Source organism: Maylandia zebra, linkage group LG20 (genome assembly GCF_041146795.1).
Source record: "Maylandia zebra isolate NMK-2024a linkage group LG20, Mzebra_GT3a, whole genome shotgun sequence".
In the NCBI taxonomy this organism is placed as follows: Eukaryota; Metazoa; Chordata; class Actinopteri; order Cichliformes; family Cichlidae; genus Maylandia; species Maylandia zebra.
The window spans coordinates 6,090,136-6,113,004 of record NC_135186.1 but is presented as its reverse complement, the minus strand read 5'-3'; the positions used below and the strand labels follow the sequence as shown (position 1 = coordinate 6,113,004).

Below are 22,869 nucleotides of genomic sequence, written 5' to 3'. Positions count from 1 at the left end.
CCAGGAATATTGGTCTTTATCCTCAATTTGTTTGCCATACATTCATTTTTCTATCGTTTATCTGAGTTTGGGTCATGGAAGCAGCAGTTTAGGCAAAGATGTTCAGACCTACCTCGTCCTCCTCCATCATCTGTGGGGACACCGAGGCCAAATCAGCCGAGAGATATAATCTCTCCAGTGTGTCCAGGGTCTGCCCTAGGCCTACTCCCAGTAGGAAAGCCTTTAAAACCCCTCACCTAGGAGGCATCAAGCAGGCACCCTAGCCAGAAAAATGAACTACCTCAGCTGGCTACTTTTAGTGTGAAGGTGTAGTGTTTCTGCGTTGAGACCCACCCGAATGCCTCTAAGGGAGTCCCCAGCTATCCTTTGGAGGAACCTCATTTTTAACGCTTGTATCCGAAATCTCATTTTTTAGTCTGTACCCAGAGCTCGTGGACATAGGCGATGTTACGCCTGTAGATTGACTAGTAAATAAATAACTTTGCCTTCACACTCAGCTCTCTATTTACCACAACAGACCACCAATCCATTTGTCCACTCCTCTCACTCAAGACACTTAAACTCCCCCACTTGCAGAAGCAACTCCTCCCTCCCTGACCCGGATTGAGCACTCCCCTTTTCCAGCTAAAGATCGTGATCTCAGACGTGGAAGTACTAGAGAACCTAAATCCTTCGGTCTCAGGATTAGGATTAAAATATTTATATCACACAATGTATAGCCCACTTTGTTTACAATATAATCCAATCACTTGTGCTCAGACTATGAGGACCTTCTATCCTCATAGTCTAAAGCATGGGCCTATTTATCATATTGCCATATGCAACAACACAACACTGTGTTTCCTCTAGCAGAAATGTGCAGCATGTGATATACTGTACTGCGTGGCACAAAGGAATAATGGTGTTCTGGTCCTAGGAGAGTTGCAAGAGGAGAAATATCAACACAGGATGTATGGCTCCCAGCCTTATGAGACAATCCAGTTATGAGTGAGACCAGCTCATGGAGATTACAGCCATGTCCCAAAATACACAATATCCAGTGATTTGTAGACATTTACAGTGTACAAAGTGTCTAAACTGTTGGAAATTGCAGTCTCAAGAGTCGACCCATCAGTTATTTGGTTGATATGGTCTCATTCGAATAAGCAGTGGTCAACGGTCAGTGTTACTCTCACAAGGAGAAAAGTGCTACATCAACAACCTTTCAGGGTTGATCCATTGTTTTTGGAGGCAAGTGACTATGAGAAACTGGGTGTTTGTTTTTTAAATACTGTAGATTTTTAACTAATTGAAACCAGGTGAATGAAGCTGTTTTGTGTCTGCATTATGTTAAAGGAGATCACCAAAAAGTCAAACGTAAACTTTGTGACAGCTCAGATCACAGGAGCATCAGTTACAGCGAGACTGTTTTCTGTAGCTCTTATCCATATGGGCACGTGGTTTCAGTATGCTGTTAGACAAGCAGGCTGCAATGGTGACTTTGACACCAACAACAAATGCGCTTTGGGATAACATTTCGAAAGAATATAACTGATGCTGTGAATAACGTTTAAGTTGCAATGAATTTAGGTGAGCAGCTTTTTCGAACTGTGAACGTGCAGGGGGTGTTTGTTAATGTGATTTTCAGGATGTAAACTGCGCTGCCTGACCTTTATCACAGCAGTCTTTTTTTGGCTTTCTTCTCTATTTTCTTAAGTCAGCCCATATCATGTCATACTTTTTGAAGCATTTTGATACCACCCACCTGAATAACTTTTCTCTCTCCAAGGCAATTAAAGTTCAAACCATTCGAAATCAGATCCAGATGCACGTGAGCGACTAAATTTCCTCCACGAAACACAAATATACGTTATATACCAGTCAGACTCAAGATGGTAAACAATGAAATGCCAACAGACAGCCTGAAGTTAGCGGCCTTCTTTGTACTTCACGTCTCCTCTTGTGTGACACACACAGTGCCTCTTTTGTTCTGCCACTCACTGCTCGTGTTACAGTAGAGCTCTAATGCACACAGATCGATAGCATACTTTCCATTTCAACACGCTGAGCTGATGTTCGGACACACAGTTGGAATTGATCCTGTTCTGTCAACACGAAGTTTTAGGTCTGTATGTCTTCTTATGGAAAGTCTTTAAACAAAAAAAAAAGAAGCTACAATTCACAACTTCACATCTGCTTACAGCTTAATGTTGACATCTACATTAGGCATTCAAAAACGGCATTGCTGATGACATTTGGCAAGGTCGGTGGGGAAACAGAGCTGTGGAAACAACTCTACCCATCAACATCAAAACTGAACATGTGGCCCCCTCATATGAATAACATTTTAAAAAAAAAACCTTCTTTCCCACTCACAGAAATTTTATTATTGGAAGAAAAACACACTGAATCAAGTAAAACTTTTCCATAACAGCTGTGAATTGATATGACTATAAATACCCTAATAAAACCCTCAGTAAAGGCGTGTACACAAATCAGCCACAACGTTAAAACCATGTGCCTTTTTAGTGGTTTAGGTGATTTGCATCCAAACAGAAAAAAAAGTTGCTTTCAGAGGATCCCCCCTCACAGAGCAACTCTAACCCATATGGGCATGGTGGTTGGAGGTTGGATGCAACTCTTTTTTCTGGTGCATTCTGTGGAGGTTTGATCCATTGGAAGAGAGATCTGACACCTTGGCTGGGATTAAACCAAGTCTAAAGTCAGGATTAAACAGTGCTGTTAAAACCTGACTTTAGGTGGGTGGTACGGATCAAAAGTAGTATCCACATGAATGCCAGGGCGCAGTGTTTCACAAGAAAAAAAATGTATTCACTTCATCTGTTGGTGGTTTTAATGTTGTGGCTGACAAGTGCATATATATATATATATATATTTTTTTTTAAAACACACAAAAAACGCAACATTAACAACAAAAACCCTGGTTTCAGGTAACCTGTCTGAAAAAGAAAACAAAAACCAAACCAGCAAAGAAAAAGTCAATTTCCTTCCCCTACAAGACGTCCAACCCATGCTAGCAGGGTTTTTCTGTTGCTTTTTTAACCACAAGTGAAAGGTGCAAAAACACCAAGCATATTTCAAGTAAGCTAAACTATTAACCTGTACTGGTAGTGTGCAAACTGCACACAGTCTGAAAATACTGTCTTCTGAAACCTTTACTGGCAAGAAGGTAGGCTTGCTACCTTCAGGCTTGCTGCTTACACTCCAACATGTACACCCTGACAGCCGGACTGCAAGCTTATCAATATTGAGATCACGGTTATTTGTTATTCACTGATTTCTACTGACAAAAGTGTTTTTATTGTGTCATGTAAACACTACGTTGCTTTTTAAATCCTTATGCAACAAAATCCGATGCATCTTGGAAGAAAAAAATTGCACCAAAACGTAACAAGAAATCAACAGGCAACCGCCTTCACCTTTACTTGTGCTAAATTAAGAAATAAATCTTTAAAGACAAATAAGGTGTTAGTCAGGCCTAAGTTAACCTGTTTATTCACCTTCATGTGTACCTGCATGATGGACGTGAGCAAAACTTCTAATAATAATAATGGATACTTTATTGATCCCCATGGGGAAATTACTTGTTTTTCTCTGCATTTGACCCATTCACTCAGTGAAGCAGTGGGCAGCCCACTAAGCAGGCGCCCGGGGAGCAGTGTGTAGGGACGGTACCTTGCTCAGGGGTACCTCAGGGTAGCTGTTAAGTGGATTCGAACCACCGACCTTCCGATCATGGGGAGACCACTTTACCTACTGAGCTATCCCTAAAGCCACTTTAAGAAAACAACTGCATGAGTGGATAACATATCTTTCATCCATTCAGTTGACCATTTTCTCAAAGCCTTTGTTGCTCTCTGAGAATTTATTTCTGGCCACATGCGAATGGTTAGTGGTCATTTGGTATTTCTGAAATGGATCGATACCCTGACGTGCTGTACAGGCTTTTATGAACATCTCAGCTCACGTTTGATGATTCACCTTAGCAACCACCGCATTGTTTTTCTTGGCCTTGCACGCATTCATTATACAGTTTGTGGTGTAACTTCAGGTAGCTGAATGAGTTAGATGTGTTGCTTTGCAGTTCACACAAAGACCTATGGACTCTGCATGTCATTTGCTCTCGGTTGACATCACTTGCAACAAATCTAAAGTATTTCCAAACAGCAGCTGATGATCCACTTCAAGGGACAAGCTGTTGACCTTCTGCTGTGCCTAACGTTTGGATTTTGCTGTATAAATCAGTTTTTTTAATTAGTGTTACTCATCCAGACTAGTCAAGAAAACTTGCAGGGAAAGGTTATGATGCTCAGGCATCGATTTGCCTTTTCTTTGTGTTTTATTGTCAAATTTTCAATATTGCCCGATCATGTTCATTCAATTTTCTATCACACTCAAAATTGTACATGAGATAAACAATCTATTAATTTGAATAACTGCACAACCAACACATACCATATTACTGTACAGAAACAGAGGTGTTTATCCTAAGGTTTTGGGATAAATTAGTATGTTTCCTGTCTTTACATGTTATGTTACAAATAATTATTTGGGGGAAAACACCTTCCTGGAATCAAAACTTAAATGTCAAAGCATGCCACGTACATTAACAAGTCGCCACAGGCTGTACAGCATGTCATTGCACCTTTAGACTATTAAAATCTGTCTTTGAAGATCTCAGGTGGCTAATCTACACTGCTGTTTATTAAAAAAAAATAGCATCAGGAAACAAAAGAATGCGTGTCACTTCTTGGCTATAAATCATATAGTGGTCTTTTAAAATGATGCATTGTAGGAGGAAACACTTTAAATTTTTGAAGGTCTCTGCCCACACAACACAGTAGGTGCTTCTAAGACAAAGATAAAATGTTTTCGGTGATAACAATAAAGCAGCTTTTCTTGGTTCGATGAACCAAACCAGCAGTTTCTGAAAGGCAGAGATGGAGACAGAAACAGAGAAACAGAGAGCACTAATATCATTACCTTCTCTTCCTGGCATGAGAGAATATTCAACCAAAAAAAAAAGAAAAAGGAAAGAACAAAAATCAATCGCACATCCCACCATTTCATTTTCCATGTAATTAAATCATTTAAATGTTATAAACAACATGTAAACTCCATCAATGACTTTGAGCCATTTGCATTTTTAATCAGGCCAGATTAATTCTAATAAGCGTGCTGGGCTAAGGCGATGACAGAGCAGGCCTATTGTGTGTCTGTCACACTCATTTAATTCTGTCATTATGTCCCATATCCTATTATGATAATTGGCTTTTTATTCTCAATCAACAACCAGCCAAGGCTATTAAGCAATAATCTCTGACTAGACCACATTTAACCTTAACCATGTTAGAAGTTTGCTACCTTAAAAACACGCGGCTGATAAAAGCGAAACACAAAAACAGTGCAATGCCTTAGGTTATTCAACCTGGCTAGTTGCTGTAAATGAAAAATGACTGTCAAGAAGCTGGATGTTGACACTTGGCATATGGTGTAAAGCAAACACATTAGGCAGAGGAAATAGGTATCACCATCTTCCCCCTAGAAAGTAACTAAGCAGAGAAGACGAATGTGTCTGATGTGTTCAGCCATTTCCTTTGCTGTCTCTCTGGGGAGTCACTTGAAAACCAAATCTCTTAAAAAAAACCTGCAGTTTAATTGAACAACACCACTGCAAACAAACAGGGGGAGACTTTAGCCATGGAGAGAACCAGAACGCCAAATATCCCAGATCTAAACCCTGAAACGAGCTCCAGAAAAATAAGCAACGGCAAAATATATGTCTTAACGATTCACCGCAGACAGACTGATAGCAGCTGTAAGGCAGAGCAGTGGGATTTCTTTTACTCTTGAACTTCATTCATTATTCATTTAGTTCTGAGTGCTTCCTTAGTCCCCTTGAAAGGAGAACCAAATAAAAATTAAGTGTAATTTCTGGCACTTGTTGCTGGTAGAAGAAAAGCTCTCAAATTTTCTCAACTGTCTGTGAATTCATTTTGCCCTCATGACCAAATGCCGGATACGGTACTATAGCTGTTCTATAACATGTCTAGCACCACGGTCTCCTGAAACTACATGTTCTATACAATAGCATTGCCTTGCAGAGCAAAGAACACCAAAGGCCACAAATAATGTGGGGCATTCATGCAAATATGTAGGGCAGAAAGTGCCAGTCACTTATAGTTACTACTCAGGACTTGAAGCAACCCACTTGTGGTCAGGTACATTTTCAGCCTAGTCACAATACTTCCTTGGTTAAGTTATGCTGCATTTCTTTGAAACAGTCAAACAGGAAATGTGCTTTTCAGCTGTCATTGACAGTTATCTGGCGGCCACAATATAATTGTAGAGTAATTAACTGCAATCTACCATTCTGGGAAATGGCGAACATGTAAACCATGGATATGATTTCCAGTCATCAAGGTTAACTCTTGCTTAAGATGGAAATTCATCTAAACCTGCTTAAATGATGAAAGTCTATTCATAATGTTTTTTTAAAGCTTGAAATTTCGGAAAGACATATGCATTTGTCATATTTTAGAACTCAGGTGTAATATTGACACATACAGACATAAATATTAATGCTACAACATAATTTCTAATTATTTTTTATTATGTTATTACCCTTTTGCATGACTATTTTTAGGTATGCTACCTCTCAGTTATTTCCTGTGTTCTTGTAATGTTATGTGTACCTGAGGTTGACTAACAAGCTTGGCTGAGCTTTAAAAAAAAGTCAATTTATCATACTTACCCATATAGTATTGAACACTTTTATTTATCTATGATATTGTCATTGGTTTTGTCAGGGGGCCAGCGTAACAATGGAAAAAGCTGCCGTCCAATCAGCGACTAAAACATTCACAGCAAACAATGCCAGGAAAGTGGTGGTGGTGGGGGGCTGGAAGGGCTTTGGTTCAACAGAAGCTGTGATGCAATTGACGGTTGGAACTTTAATGTTCACAGTGGCTTCTCTTTTCTTAACAAAATGCTTGTGCAGTCATCTCACTCATGTTCTTAATTCTAAAATTAGCCCTGGAGTACAGCAAGCTGTTGGTGCTGATTTAGTTAGACAGGTACAGCGAGAATGTATTAATTTTTTTCACAGGGGAGAAAAGTGCTTTTTGAGGTTTCAGTATGCCCCACTTTGCCTATATCCCTGCATTAGCGTCTTTTTGAGAAGCCACTTGACACCAGAAGAGATTTTTGAGAGATTTTCTCTAGTCCTGAAAGACAGATGCAAAAAAAACTAAAAAAGCATGGCTCTTTTCAACAGTCCAATAACATGTGCTCTGCTTTATTAAACAATGAAAGTCACACTTTCCCAACTCTCACTCGTTACTACTGTGAGCTATAACGAGCCTAAACTCTCTGCACAGCCGTTTCACACTCCCACAAGCAAATTCGCTTTTACCGCCCTAATGACTTAATAGACCATTCCATTTCACAGCCAGACCTCATGAAAGTGCCGTATGGGCTCATCATTTACATTTTACTCACTATTTATCTGTAAAGAAGACTTCATAAGTTGACTTTTGAGTAAACATAAGGTGAGTGTTACTATGGGGACGCGGCGTGTTCCTCTGTGCTCCGTGGGACTGTGGTCTGTTCCATTGTGGCAAGAGACAACAGCTGTCTTTACCTTTGGCAGGCAAACAGACTCATTAAGGGCAGCCATGTTTGTTTTTGTGCCCGATACCTAGCCCTAAGCAAACACTGCCATATCTCCACTCCACAGCCCTTGCAGTCTCAACATTTCCTTCCCTATTGTGAAGGGAGGCCCTGGCATGTTGAGCTTGCTCTATGTTTTTCTTTTTTTTCTTTCCCCCCCCCCTACAAGCTTTAGCCAAGCTGCCAATTGCTCTCAAAGAATGCATGCTTAATTGAGAAATTTAGTCGAGGTTCGAGATGATGAAATGCAGAAATGTAAGTAGTACACTGCAGAGATGCTATGAATGTTGTGTATGCGTTATATACATAATGTATGTCATTATACTGCCTGATATCATATCTTCTGGTATGTCACAAGAAAGCTTTCTTTGTTTGTTGTGCCGTAGACGTGATAAAGGCGTCATTATTTGGTCTGCTCACAGCTAACAGTAAAATCTGCAGTGAAAGGTTTCATTCGCATATTTTCTCCCCTCTCAGCAATGTCTGCGGCTTGAGTGACAAGGCAGGTTGAATTCATAACGCTTTGACAAAAATTCCATTTAAGAGGGAAAATGGCATTGAATGTCATTCCATTACTGCAGATGGCAAACATGGGAACACTTTAACCCAGAAGGCATTCACATTAACTTATACAAAACAGCAGAGAGACTCTTTTTTGGGGCGCTCTCTCCTAATATATGTACAGTACTGGCGTATTTCCAGCCAGAGCATTTCAAGAGTAGTCCTCCAAAATGTACTCACTTATTTGATTTCATCCCTTTTCACCATTTGTCAAAGCCCAAAGTCACAATGCATTGTGAAATGACTTCTTAATGTGGAGTAATGAGGCTGTCATGGCAAAGCAGTCTCTGCTTGTTTGAGTTTGACTCATGTCGTAGATTCAATTAAATCAGCTGAAGTCAAGCTGGCCCCAGGCCAGATCGGTAATGCTTGACCTCATTCAAACAATGCTCAGACATATTGAAACAATAAGAGGAAGGGCCTTGAGTCAGTTGCAAAAGCAAACCCCACTAAAAAGCGATAAGGTAGAAAAATGACTGTGAAGTCACCAAAGTGTTTGAAAATGAAATAATCATGTAGGCATGCATCCTCGGGCCAGATCTGATGTATATTTCTGGATGTTGTTGGTGACAGACTTTTCACTTGTGTAAAATCTGACAGGACATGACGGCTGTTTTTGTATTTGGAGGCATGTTCTGTCATCAGAATCATGGATATAATGGATAAACGTCCATATGAAACATTTAAAATAGAACAAACATAGAATTGTGGTAAATGCAATCTTAAGTTGTAAATAAAAGATAGAATATCTTTATCACCAAGTGTTCTGGTACTTCCTCCACCTGTAACTGAAAAGAAGATCGCTTTAGAGATAAACCCACCTAACAGGTTTTAAACACAGCTGGCCCATTTCTTCTTTTGGAGGTTTACTCGTCCTCAGAAGGCTAAACTGATTTATTTGGATGTTGAAATGCCTGGAATCTAAATCATGACACAAACACTCCCAAGGCTATGTAAACAACCTTTCCAGTTCCAATGCACACCCATGCTTTCTGAGCAATAACTTGAATGCCAAGGCAAGAAAGCATTTCTCACTTTTAAAGGGGTCTCCACTGTTACAGCTACTAAGAAGGGCGCTCCTCAACTTGTGCGGCTATCTTAGCCTCTGCTGTGAAAGCACACTCAATAATGTCACATTTAGCATTCCTCACATGCAAACGTAAAAGCACAGAACTGACAGTGATATCCTGAGGGCTATGTAGAATAAACAACAAAATGAGACAACAAAATCAAAAGGAAACATCTTGCTTTTCTCACTCTTGTTCCTCTATTTACTAGAGCAATAGCAGTTACAGTAAACAGAGCACACAGTCACACACACACACACGCGCGCGCACACATTAACTGCGTCTCGTTAAGCGTCATTCCCTCTGGCCTTTATTCCATTAGAAATTAAAACTCGGGACAATTAGTGGCAGATTGGTCTCAGCTCAGTACGCCATAGTCGCACTCTCAAGGCTTCAAGATGACTTAATTACCGGTGTGTCTGAAAACTGTGAGATGGCAACACACAGTGAATACCTGGAGCAACTGTCAGCCACAACAAGGTTGAATATGTGAAGAATGAACTTCTGCTATACACCTGAGAGAAAAAAGAAAGGACAATCATCCAGAGACAGAAGAGATGATTGTGAGCTTAACGGAATAAAGACACTTTTTTGTTTTGCTACAATTTGAGACTTACTTTAGTTTAGCATGATGTGAGTTAAGCACTGAAAAATTACAAACTACATAGAAAATGCACAACCCCGATAGTCTTTGATTATTTCTTGGGATGCCTCATAAGGGAGGGAAAAGGTCAAATGTCGGTGAGTTTATATTTCTCAAGGCACTCATTTCCTTATATAGGACATTTGGTATTTCACTCTTGAGTATTAGTTTGTCCTTTCCTCTGGATGGAAAGCTTTACTCACTGACGGGAATTACCATTTGTGCACATATTCCTTATACACTGAATATCAGCTGGTCACTCTTTAAGGTAGCAGTGCAGGTGTGTTTCCATGCAGACACTTCAGTAGTGCAGGCAAACCTAAATTAAATACGTGTGTCTCCATACTGTATGTTTCTGTGGATGTGAATATAGAAAGTGAGGTAATTTTTCCAAAGCCATGAAGGAACATCAACAATAAACTGGGATTTTTTTTTATGTGCTTCATCACTCTCCTTATGACAAGGACACAAAGCACATTTTTCTGTAATTGAACCAACCCTAGTTTATGTAACGACTGACCGTTCTGCCCTTCAAGCTATAGTGAGACTGAAAGAGCGATTTGATCGCTACATGTACTTGCTCTTGTCATGTGACACCATGTCCCATTATATTGTGATGTTGTCTCAGGAGGAGAGGAAATGAAATGCCTTGAAGCTATGTGGGAAACGTGCGTGTGTGTGTCCACGAGCATGCACATGGTGGGGCTTCAGAAGAAAAAGTGAGCAAGTACGAGTCTATCTGACCCCGTGCATGTATCTGCGTGTGGTCCTGGTATCAACTTGGCCTTACGTGTCTTAATTTTGGAACTTATCCATTCCTAATCATTGCCCATATTGGCAGTCTTTGTGAACAGTTTCATCCAAAATGTATCAAATGATTCTGTGAGACTGGCATCACGATCCCACACTTTAGGCATCAAACACCATGTTAGCCTTTAAATAAATAATACTGACAAACAGAAGAATAATCTGATGCTTTGAGGCTCGTGGGAGGATACTAAAAATATTAAAGAATTATCACTAGCACGGGGTATATTGACGTTAAAACTCCAGCAAGACTGAGAACCAATACAATCTCTAACTTCGCCCATAGCACAGGTTAGAAAATTACAACGATTTAAAATGGATGTTTGTATAGTCAGGGAATATCTAAATGATCCTGTAACTGAGTCTAAAGTCAAGGTCAAAGTTCTTTCAGACACAAACGTGCTTTGGTTTGACCCCTGGCTTCATAAGTCTAGATTCAATGTATCTCATGTTTACTTAATTTCACAGTTAAATAGCATTTCTTCTTCATTCACCTCTTTTCACTCACTTTGTGTTTATAAATCACTTTGCATTTAATCATTAGTTATCGTAAATCTCTTTCTCTCTTCCAGACTTTGTCTTTTGTCCCGTCTCCTTCCCCTCGAATGCCGGAGGTTTCTTCCTGTTAAAAGGGAGGTTTTCATTCCCAGTGTCACCAAATGCTTGCTCAAAGGGGGTCATCTAATTGGTACGGTTTTATCGTGCTTTGGCACAATATAAATTGAATTGAATAACGTGTCCTTTAACGTGTCTTGACACACTGGACTGCAGGGAGATTGCAGTCCTGTTGTAAAGTGTTGGTTTCTCAGTTTCTCCGATTTGCATTTACGCGTTCTTTCGCTTTGTTTTCACTAGATTTTTTTTTCTTTTGCTTTCACTCGCGGGTAGGGTTTAGGCATTAAAAGTACTTGTTTGGGCTTTGCAAAGAGACTGTGGTTTCAGTTAAAATATGCAACGTTAACCCTGGTGTTTGAAAATTTAAGCTTAAGCCTAAACAGTGTCTTGAATGTGATGCCAAGGGTCCTGAAAAGCTGGAAGTAACCCGGTGCATCAGAACACTAACACCTTGTGTATATCTGTGAGATGCAGAAAGCTGTGACAAAACAGCAGTATTTGACACCCCAGCGTCTGTGTGTGTGTGAATGGACTGGCCTGACCTGGATAAATGATTATTAGTGAGCCCTCCTATTGTGGCTGTGCATATTAATAACTCGAGTGCAACACATGTGGGTAACCACACATTACTAAAGTACTGTGACTTATTTGGGGGTGATTATACTGTCATTTCTACTCACAGCGAAAAGATTTGACGAGTTTTTAGCACACTTTCTTTAGTCACTCATTGAGCGCATACTGTAGGATGAGGTTTTGTCTGAGATACAGAGGCGATAAATGCATTTAGTTTCTATACAGTGGGTTTTATTTTGTTACTTTCATGTATTCTTAAATGTAATGGGGATTTTGAGCTCAAACCACAAGGCGTGAAAAAAAAAATTGCAGGGGAAACACTGTATGAATTCATCTCAGAGTTTATAGTTTAAAGCTGCAGTTCTTCCTGTCTTTACCCCTGTACGGTTTCTTGAGTGTACGGTGGGGGCAGTAGATGCTTTTGATCTATACCAATAACAGAATCCGCGACTTTCTACCTGAAATATGTACAGCGTTTAATGACGGCTCTGTCAAGCTCTGTGTAAGACCAGCAATTATTTAACTGTGCGCATATCAAAACACTGTTTCAGTTCTACAAATGGCAATAGATCTAGATAGTGGGGGGAAAACACTTCTAAGTTTTTAACAATGAGAAAACTGGGGACAACACGTGAAAAGAAATTTGTGGGATTTTTTTCCAACAAGCCACCGTGTCCGTTGAGAATTTCCTTGGTGTGCATCTCTGTGTTCAAGGGATGTTGCATGAATGAGCATTCTGCATTTAGGATTTAAAAGAAAACAGCAGCTCCTGTCTGCATGAAAACCAGGGCTACGGTGCTCTGTATCAAGTGCCATTGTTTTGGTAATAGTAAACCTGGGGCACTTGCCAGGAGGCATTAGTCATTCATCTAACAAGTTCCACAAAGCAAACCACAAAGTGCTCTACTGTTGACTTCCTCCTATTGAATTCTAGGCACATAAGCACATTTTCAAGTCTCTTACAGCAAGGTAACTTTCGGATGACTAGCTACCTGAAATATGGCTGCTATGTTTGCTTATTTGTGCATTTCCTTGACAAGACGGCAGCTCTTATGGAAGCATGTAGGATTTTAGGAGCGTGAGGGAGAGAATGAAGAGAGAGAAGCAGCGAGGTGCCGGGTGAAAGGCGGATAGGAGGGGATTAGGGCGGAGTGCAATTATTCAGCAGGCCAGGCATACGACATGATCTCTAATTACCCACAAAGCAATGTGTAACCCAAGCCACAGATTAGGCTGCATTATCAGGCTTAATAAAACATGACCATCTCTCAGTTTCACTTGCTTTTCCTGCCCCGCTGCCACAAACACTTGTTTCTCGTTGTGACACTCGCTTTGCAAAGTTCGTAACCACACTGCACTTGTTGCTTTTTAAGTGCAGCAACAAATATATTAAAGTGCAAAAGCCCAACCAAGGCACGTGATATCTCAGGGTTTAAAAAAAGAAATCAATTAGAGCTAAAAGGTCCTTGACCCAAAGAAAAACACTTATTTATTGTGTTAGATGCAAGACACTAAAATACAATACTCACAAAATTACAAAACAAAATAATGAGGAAAGGCATTTCATTAAGAAAAGCATAGGGCAAAGAGGTTTTTATTAACATTTAGGTTGACCCACAATTTAAATCATCAAATTCCCCATCATTAGTGTAAAACTATTACACCATCCCTTGTAGGCCTTTAAACTTGGTTTTCAATACGTGAACTGGCTTTTTCGTTTTAACTTTAAAGGAAGTAGCTTTATGAGTTAAAAAAAATTATATACTCTTAGGCATCAAACTACCCAAGAATATATAAAGTGGTTAAAATTAGCACACCCTCTGAGCCAACAACACTTAAATCCCTTTCCCAGCTGCCATAGACGGAGAGGCGGGGTTCACCCTGTATGGGTCACCAGTCTATCACACGGCTAGCACACTCACATTTACACCAGCATGCATGTCTCTGGACTGCGGGAGGAAGCCGAAACACCTGGAGAGAACTCGTGCACATACAGAGAGCATATGCAAACTTGAAACAGAAAGACCACAGCAGGACAGTGTATTTAAACCCAGCACCTTCATGCTGTGAGGCCACAGTGCTTACCACTGCACCACTGTGCTGACCCTGCTTGTATTTCACTAGTAATGATCTGATAATAAGATAAGATAACATTGACTGGCTAGCATTCAGTGCAAAATGAGCTTAAGTTTATGTAGTTTAAGTACAAGGTACACTACCCCTGCTACTTTTGGGCAAAATGTTGAATTCTTTACTTGCATGTGAAAAACCCTGACTACATGTTCCACCAGCAATGTACATAAAAGCATGCAGGCATATGCATACACATATTCTTGCTTGGTTCACGTGGGTTGTGCCAGTAAGTGCTGCTTTAGGCTATGGTTTTTCACTACTGTCTACTGTGTTATTAACAATTCTATAAAAAGATCCGCTCAAGTTTCCCTTTCCTGTGTGTTAACAAGTTTGCTGAGCTGCTATGAGGTTGCTGAAGCCTAGCGAACATGCAGACAGTCCCCAATAGCAGCAACACCACTGACCATATGTCATAATTTCCAAAATCCTACTTTTCTATCCTCTGTTTGTTTTTCTTAGCGACATCACTCATCAGCATGGCTCACGGCCAGCATGAGACTAAATAGGTCGACAACACAAAGACAGGGCCTCTTTCTTTAGCCTTCCCTCCCTTTTCACAATCCACAAGCTTCCTCTGATCTGCCTACCCTCTTATTTCTTAAACGTCTATCTCTAGCCATTTCTTTTTCCATCACTCTATAGAAACTTTTCCCTTTTTCTCTATTTTAGGAAAATCCCATCCCATTACCTAAACGAAAAGCGCTGAAAAAAAAGCCACTAAAAAACTATTACCTCTGTACTTTCTGTTGTGCTTCGTTTTCTGTCCATTGTAAACGATCGTGGAGCTCATCATTAGCTCTTGAAGAGGAAGAATGAGCCACAGTTTGATTACCTCGGTGGCTCTATGGTCTGCTTACTGAATTGGACGCAGACGATTACAGCCTTGCACAGGCAATTATATCTGCCTGCTAAATATGTCACACATAATAAACACATGCTTCTGACAGACAAGGGACAAGAAGAAGTAGTCACAGTCGGGGGAAAAGAGGAAAGAAAGTAAAGACATGATCACATGGGTTTATCAACCCGGTCTTGCTCAAGTGGAAACCTCTAACAGTCCAAATGACTGCATGCCAGTGAATTCGTGAAAGACAACAGTCGCTCAAATTATGCAAGCCAAAGATCTGCTAGTGAATGGCAACCCTGGAAGAACAAACATTCTTACAGATTATTTTTCCTCCCATGAGTGAGATAAATCCACGCAGATGAGCCCCGCATTGAGGTCGAAATATCTCAAAATTCAAGCTTTACTTTAGAGACTTTCTGATCATTTCAGTCTGCATGTACAATAATCTGAGGTAATCTGAGTTTGGACACTCTCCCTTCAGACCACAATAAGATCATGGTACTGACGCCAGGCTGGTAATATTTGTAAAGAATACTGAGTCAAAACAAGGGAGGGAAAGAGCCTTAAACCCCTGGCAAGGCACTTATATCATGGCCTATGGTGTTTGCACAGGACATACCTCAGGAAGCTGAGACAACTGAGAGTGTTTGTCCAGCTTTCAGCCTCCTCCATGCATACATAGGCAGAGCACATACATGCAGCACATACAGCACAGTACATACATAAATCACATAATGGACATTTTGTTTATATGACCGTACATATTAACAGTAAATGTATCCAAGACTGTAGATCTGTACATTAGATACACACAGTAAATATGTAGAGTATTTACATATGCACTTACATGCAATGATTAAGTAAATACACACGAGCTTTAAATTGTGGTTAATCAAGCTATTAATTCATTATTTCAGCCAATTACGTCTTGGCGAGAACACGGGGAACAACAAAGATTTAACTGTCTTGCCCCAAAACACAAAGATATAAAGACAGGAGGAGCGGGAAATTGAACTGCCAACCCTGTGATTAGTGAGAGACCCACGCCACAGTCAGCCAAAGTCAAAAAGTAACATTTACACAACGTCACATTTACAGTGATGTAAAAGAAGGAAGACAAGTCCTTTTTCACACAACCAGAGAACAGAGGGATTGTTTTCTGGATGCACGACTTAACTGATTAAATACGTAACTCTTTAATCATTTCAAGGCACATTTTTGCACTCCTTTACATTTTTTTCAGTGTAGCTTTTCCAGCTGAAACAGCTGCAAGTTTATTAAATATAAACCCACAATGAACTCTGTCACCAATACAGATAGACAAATAGAGCACTCCCCCACCCTACGCATCTTCTAAATGTGTTTTCAGCCATTAACAAACATAATCAACATTTAACTAAACACCCAGGGGCCTACTCTGCAGCAGGTGCTGGCTCTGTTTCTTTTTCTTTCTCCTTCTTCTGCCATAAGAATAAGAATGCCATCGCATTGCCCCATGGGAAGGCCCGGGCAGACAAATGTAAGCACACTGCAGCGGGGCGGCTGGTCTTAATTATTGTAACAGACGCTGAGGGGGATGCACTGGTGCCCACCAACGAGAAAGTAGCTTAGTGCTGCCATTGCCAATAATTAGCACAGGGAACCCCCACACCCCCACCCTCACCACTCACACAATCATACTGTGACACTCATAACCTAGATCAAACACAACGACTACATTTTAAGGGCCAAACCAAGAAACATGCGGCATTTTAAAGCCGTGTATCATCGTGTGTCTCATTTCCTTAATCTGTCAAAATCCATCCAAAACACAGCTGGCAAAAAAAGCAGAAAACAACCAATGCAGGCATCTTGCGTTTATTTGGGAAGAAGACTTGTCCAGCAAAGTCGCTTATGAAACAAAAAGATCATATGGCAAGAAATATCTGTGCCATACTCTGGGTCCTGTGACTCAGCCACTGTCAGAGCCAATTCCAGTTTTATTGAAATGATTTCAGATGGTTGGAATCCCTATTAAAACCTCCTCTGTGTGTCGGGGCAGGGAGAATATGATTTAGTAGCTGTTTTTGCTCTGCCCCTGTTCGCTGTGTGTCACCGGCCCTTACTGTGGTATGCATGGCCTTCCTCTGCACAGGGCTATGAAAGCAATTGTGATTGTGATTCTGTAGTCAGCAAAACGCTTGAATGGCCCCGAGTTAGCATGCACGGGCACACACACACACACACTCACAGTGTCCCCACACTGGGCCACTGATTACTTCAACCCATTTGACTCACGCTCATCCTTTGATTCTCCCTTTCTGCCTCTCTGTCACATACCACAGAGTTTATTACAACAGTGAAAACACTGCTCAACATGAGCAGGCACTACAGCCAGCATTACAGGCACTGGCTAATTTGTCAGCCATCTTTAAGTACTTAAGTTATTAAAAATAGCCCCTAGTAGATTGAGGCAAAATGAACCGTAAATTCATGAACAGTGTTTATTCAAGAGCTTGTTTCAGTTGAGAATGATCAGTTGATGGAAGCTCGCTAACTATGTTAATGCAAAGTAATCAAACCTTTGCACAGCACAGACAAGGTAGTCCTATAATAAAAAATAAAACTGAGATAAGGCATTCAAATGGAGCGCATCATTCCCCAGCTTATCTGAGGCAGGGGAGACCACCAACTAACAAAGCCTGCTCTTCAGTTCTGCTCTATCTAACCAGATATCAGTTGTTGGGAGGATATATGAGCTGGGTGGGGCCTGAGTGTATAAACACAGGCCTTACTATCTCTGCACTCTATTGCTATATTGTAGGCAGCACCTCACTCCAGCTACAGCAGCAGCAGCGGCAGCAGAAGCAGCAGCAGTCAGCAATGTTTGATTAAGGTATTCAAATAAAGGAGCAGACACTGTGTTCCCATTTCACAGAGCAAACCAAAAGTGCTGGACAAACGAATAGCCGCAGTACAATTACAGTTGGACATGTTGTATACGACAAGATGTATCTGTTTACTTTCGGTGCTTACTACACTGCAAATTTGTGCACAGCATATATGAGTAATGTCTGTGCCTTGCAGTCTGTCAGGAAGCTGACAGCATTAAAAACACGGTACAGTTTCATATCACCATCAGAGCACAAAGCTTTTGTAATGGTATTATTTTGTGTGATTTCTCCCTGGCTGTGGGAGTTCACCCCAGTAATAACACAGACTCTCACAGTGAAATAAAGGGAGTATTGAAAGTACTGAGCTAGATATCTTCAAGGTTATTTATAGACCTTTGTGAATCACCTCAATCTGCACTTAAAGTACCTTCTCGGTGCATTTTTTTTTGCTTTTATACCCTCTGTTTTTTTTCACTGAACAATGGATCAGTAAACACAGCCTTACCACAAACTGATTTGGTTAGCAGATGATTCATGTTTTTTAATGGATAACTAAAGATAACTGCTCCAAAACCTTGGAAAACTTTTCCTACCTGCAAAATGCGGACAACACTGCCAATTTAACAGAAGTGATTTATGCACTGTCATATTGGAAGATGTTACAGAAAGACTAAGAAACACCTGACCTAGAACATGCACTGAAACATGAATGAAACCAACGACGGCTCCAAATGAGCAACATCACAAAGGTCGAAAGCATGACAGGAGCACGTGTGCCCTGGAAGTCACAGAAAGTTGCTAATTACTCAAACTCAGCTCGTGTCCGCACACAGTATCCAAATTGAGTCAGCAGCAACAGCAGCACACAAAAAAAGAGGTTTGCAAATAAACAGCTAAAATACAAACACATGCTCATTTTATCCAATTAAACTCGTGCGTGACTCAGATTAACACCATTAATTTCACAGCGATAAAAGGAGAAATGTTTTCTCAGACTGTAAATTGCTTTAAAAAAAAAAAAAAGGGAAAAAAAGCAGCCATAGAAAAATAATGCTAAATCGCATCTGGTGTTTCTTTTTATTCAAATTATTTTGAATCTTTTCCAATAATAATAATCCCAACTGAATATATTTGAGCTAAACTGAAAGCCAACAAATCCACCAACAAATTCAACTACAAACCAAAATACCCGCATGAATATGCAAAGTAAGCCCTTCAAAACAATTGACCTCAACGCTATGATTAGCCTTTTTTTTGGCTCTGTGCGTAGCTTAAGAAAGAGACACGGGATGGGATTTGAAACTGGCCAACCAATTTTGTCAGAGATGGTTAGCAGCAGGCGATGTGATCTGTAGATAAAGTACCTACACAACAAATCTGATGTCTGTTTTATGCCGCAGTCGCTTTGACAAGTGCTTGAGGAAAGGAACTTGACCTTGTGCACTGTGTCAACAGGACACCAAATGATCCCTGCTGGGGCCTGCCTCATTTGCATTGCTAGTGAAGGTAGTTAGTGTTACACATGTGATGATAACAAATTATTCCTCCCCTGGTGGAAAGAAACCCAAGTAAAGGCAGTGAGGGGGATTTCAATAATTCAAATGAACACTTGTATTTTCGAGGGCCACCACACTTTATGTCTAAGTGACAATAGTTGGTTTCTCCTCTGCGAAAGCTCTTTATATCGTTTAATATCAACTGGCTTTGTTTCCGAGATTCATGCAGTGCCTGGATATCAGCATATTCTTAGGATTATCCGCATGGTGGATGATCTCAATTCATTTGACCTACAAAAAAAGATAGCCTGTGCAGAGGAGACAGTTATATGGGCCCATTTTTGTGTCACAGGTGTATCGATAAAAGCTTTATATGGACCTTATTTGTGATCAAATGGGAGGCGCTTATAAAAACCAAGTCCAGTTCGCTTTATCTGTCTTTGACACTTGGGCGTTGTGTGATCAAACCTTAACAAAGATTACTGTTGTGCTGTTTTTTGTTTATTTTTTGTATCTATGTATCTACACTTGATTACTGGAATGTCCCTGTCAGTTACAAAGATTTTCCATTGCCCACACAGTGAAAGTAAAACATCCCCAACTGTCTTTTGCATGATTTCCCTCATTGTCATACCTGAAAGCCGTGTTTTATTTGAGAAAGCCAAAGAGCTCCAAAGCACCGTTGCCTTATAAGAAGTATACAGCAGCAGGTCAGCATCCTGAGCCTGGTGATTTGTAATATTCCAAGCACGGTGAGTGAAAACAACAAACTCTTATTCAGTGATTGCAGATGGCTGAGATGCTGTTAACACTAGCGGAAGCTGTAAATTAGGCAGTTTAAAAATTGTTTTGCTAGTACTTCCACGGGCCATACGTTCACTTTGCGGTACTTATTAGTACGTCACCTGTAATCTCTTCTTCCTTTGTGGTGTTTTTATCTCTCATGGCAGCTTTTCAGTTGAATACATTTGGAGTTCTAGTGTTTTTCCAGCTTCTGGATTTGTTTGTTTTTTTGTTTAGTCTTTTTTTGTTGTTGTTTTTACACTGCTAAGTCTTTCTTTCATGGGCTGATTTATTTCTCTGCTTCGTAGTTTTGGAAAATGTCAAACAGCAAAATATTCATAATGTTGTTTTAAATGCCACCTGCTCCCTCACTCGGGTCAGTGCAGTTCACAAGGCTAAAGGCGCGGGTGTCAAAACTGAAGGAGAGAAGAGGGATACTTGTACAAGCCAGACTGTGGTTTCTCGTTGCAAAGTAATTAACGGTACATTACTGGCACGGATCCATTTAATCGCTGAACTCCCAGCGGAAAAACCATGTAAGCCATAAGAAATCATTGAGAGGGAAGATAATGTTGGATTCAGAGAGCAGAGCGGGGCAGTATGGATTCTATACAGTCCCTGGTATTCCACATCGGGTGGGACACTTAATGTTAGCTTTGCGCAAAATTCAACTGCAGTTTCACCGAGAAAACAACATAATAAACATGCTTGCAAAAGAAAAAAGAAAAGTTGTGCCGCACATAAAAAAAAACACGAAAACAGAAAAGATTACAAGTTTAACTCTAAAGTAAGTAATATAAATTGTGACAGTCTTGCACCGCACTAGATTAAAACCAGTGCACCCTGACCCAGGTGCGTTCGGAGCAAGTGGGCGCCTCTGTATAAAACGCCTCCAAAACACGCATTTTTATTGCGTGAACGTGCAGACAGACAGGTGAGACATCGTTTCAGTGCACGAGACTACACAAATAGTTATTTACCTTGTTTGTGTGATAATAGTCCAACGAGCTCAGGCAACTTGGATCAGTCGGTAGGGAGCATGAACCCACATTTGCCGGGGGCGCAGGATAAAATCTCACGTCCATCTCAGACTGTGCGAGACTGAAGGCATGAAATCACTTTCAGCGTCTTTGACGTACTATTGTCCTGGCAAACACAGCGCCAAAGCGGGAGAGACGAAAAGAAGTGAGGGAGTTTTACTCGGCGCACTCTTCCCTCCTATCCGTTCGCGGCCGAACTTCGGCACCAACTCTAAGTGATGCGCAGTCCTCCTCAGAGCCCCGCACCGGGATGCGAAACACTCACTCACTCACTCAGTCACTCACTCAAAAGCGAGAGTACAAATTCACAGATAACACACGTGCTGGCAAAACAATGCAAACATCCAACTTAGATCCTGTCTTACTGGGTATTTCTAAAAGCTGAACAGCAGCCCGCAAACCTGCAGCCTGTCCTGTCCCGCCGCTCTCAGGACTCCATACAGGCTTTGTTATGGAGGTGCATATTCTTGCATTGGTTCCAGTACAGAAGTGGTTGGACTTCCCTCTGCCATGCGACCTCTGCCGATAATAAACGGGAAAGAGGAACGGAGGGAGAAGGGGGAGGGGAGATTGGTGGCTGCCTTGGCAACCGCTCTCCTTTCTGCAACTGCGCGCTTCTGATTAGCTGGAAATGTAGTAGTGTGCACGAACGTGCATTATAAAGCGCACTCTGCTTCCATCAGAGCTTCATAAAGGCTTCCATTTGGGTTATTGTGCCAAGGCGGAAGGGAGGAGATTGCACAGTCTTTCTGTAGTTCGATCATGTTTTTTGTGTATTTTCATTTTTCATCTGCTTTAGACATTGTAAAGCTCCTTGAGCAACTTATATATATATATATATATATATATATATATATATATATATATATATATATATATATATATATATATATATATATATATATGTATATATCACTCCATTATAGCCTCCATTATAGCCTATATAAAGACCCATCACCCTCCAAAGCAGTACGAATGTACATGTATGCCCATCTTCTGATTTACTGTATTCGTTTTTTATTAAAGTTTTATACAGTTTTCGGTGTTGAAACAGGGATTAAAATGTTTATCTATGTAGGGTCTATATAGTGTTTTGCAAAAATATACCCAGAAACATTAAAAAGTAGACAACAATGCAATACAAAGATGCTGCCTTGTAGGTGTATAAGATATGGAGTGCTGAGAGTGGAATAAGTACAAGGAGGTTTAATCTTGTATTGCCACACAGTTGCAAATGTGTATGGAGACTAGCTAGGCTTGTGAGAGCTGTATCTGACAGCTCACTGAATGTGATGGATAGCACACCCTTGCCCTGTGATGTGCATGCACATTTGATGTTGAAATGGCCTATCCATGGGACCATTGTCTTTCAATCATGTCAAGGCAAAGTACAGAACAGAGCACATTTTCTGCTGCCTGGCGTTATTACTATGCCACAGTTTACAGCACAATCCATACACCGTGCCTGCACAGAAATGTTCTTCAGTCCTCTTGTTTTGCTGTTCACTTTAAAGATACCTAATTTGATCCTTTTTGGGATGCATCTGCATTAAAACAGTGATAATCTGGACTCTTTATCAGTCTTTATAGTGCTGCAGACAGGCTTTCATTAGGTGAACCTGCATGTGAATAAGGGCGCATGTAACACAGAGGAAGGGTGTAATTGTTTTCACACAAACCGTGACAGCAGCATCTGCCCACTGCTGCAGTTCTTATGTTCCCAACCTTCTGAAATTCAAAAAGCCGGTCATTATTCCAGC

General features: G+C 40.6%; 1 protein-coding gene across 6 annotated transcripts in view; it reads right to left on the bottom strand.

Annotated features, from left to right (window-relative positions):
* The window catches only part of LOC101480694 (TOX high mobility group box family member 2), an 84,960-nt gene extending 63,260 nt beyond the window's left edge, over window positions 1-21,700 (bottom strand). Inside the window, exons 1-2 of one of the 6 annotated variants that reach the window (XM_076878342.1) lie at window positions 21,475-21,700; window positions 21,050-21,215 (exon numbers count right to left, since the gene is read on the bottom strand). In XM_076878342.1, coding sequence (XP_076734457.1) covers window positions 21,050-21,154 — 105 coding nt within the window. In that variant the 5' untranslated portion in view covers window positions 21,155-21,215; window positions 21,475-21,700. Of the gene's footprint in view, window positions 1-21,049 lie in introns of all 6 variants that reach the window. The other 5 variants (XM_076878343.1, XM_004554145.3, XM_004554146.3 and 2 more) reach the window with 5 other exon arrangements.
* Window positions 21,701-22,869: the final 1,169 nt, after the last annotated feature.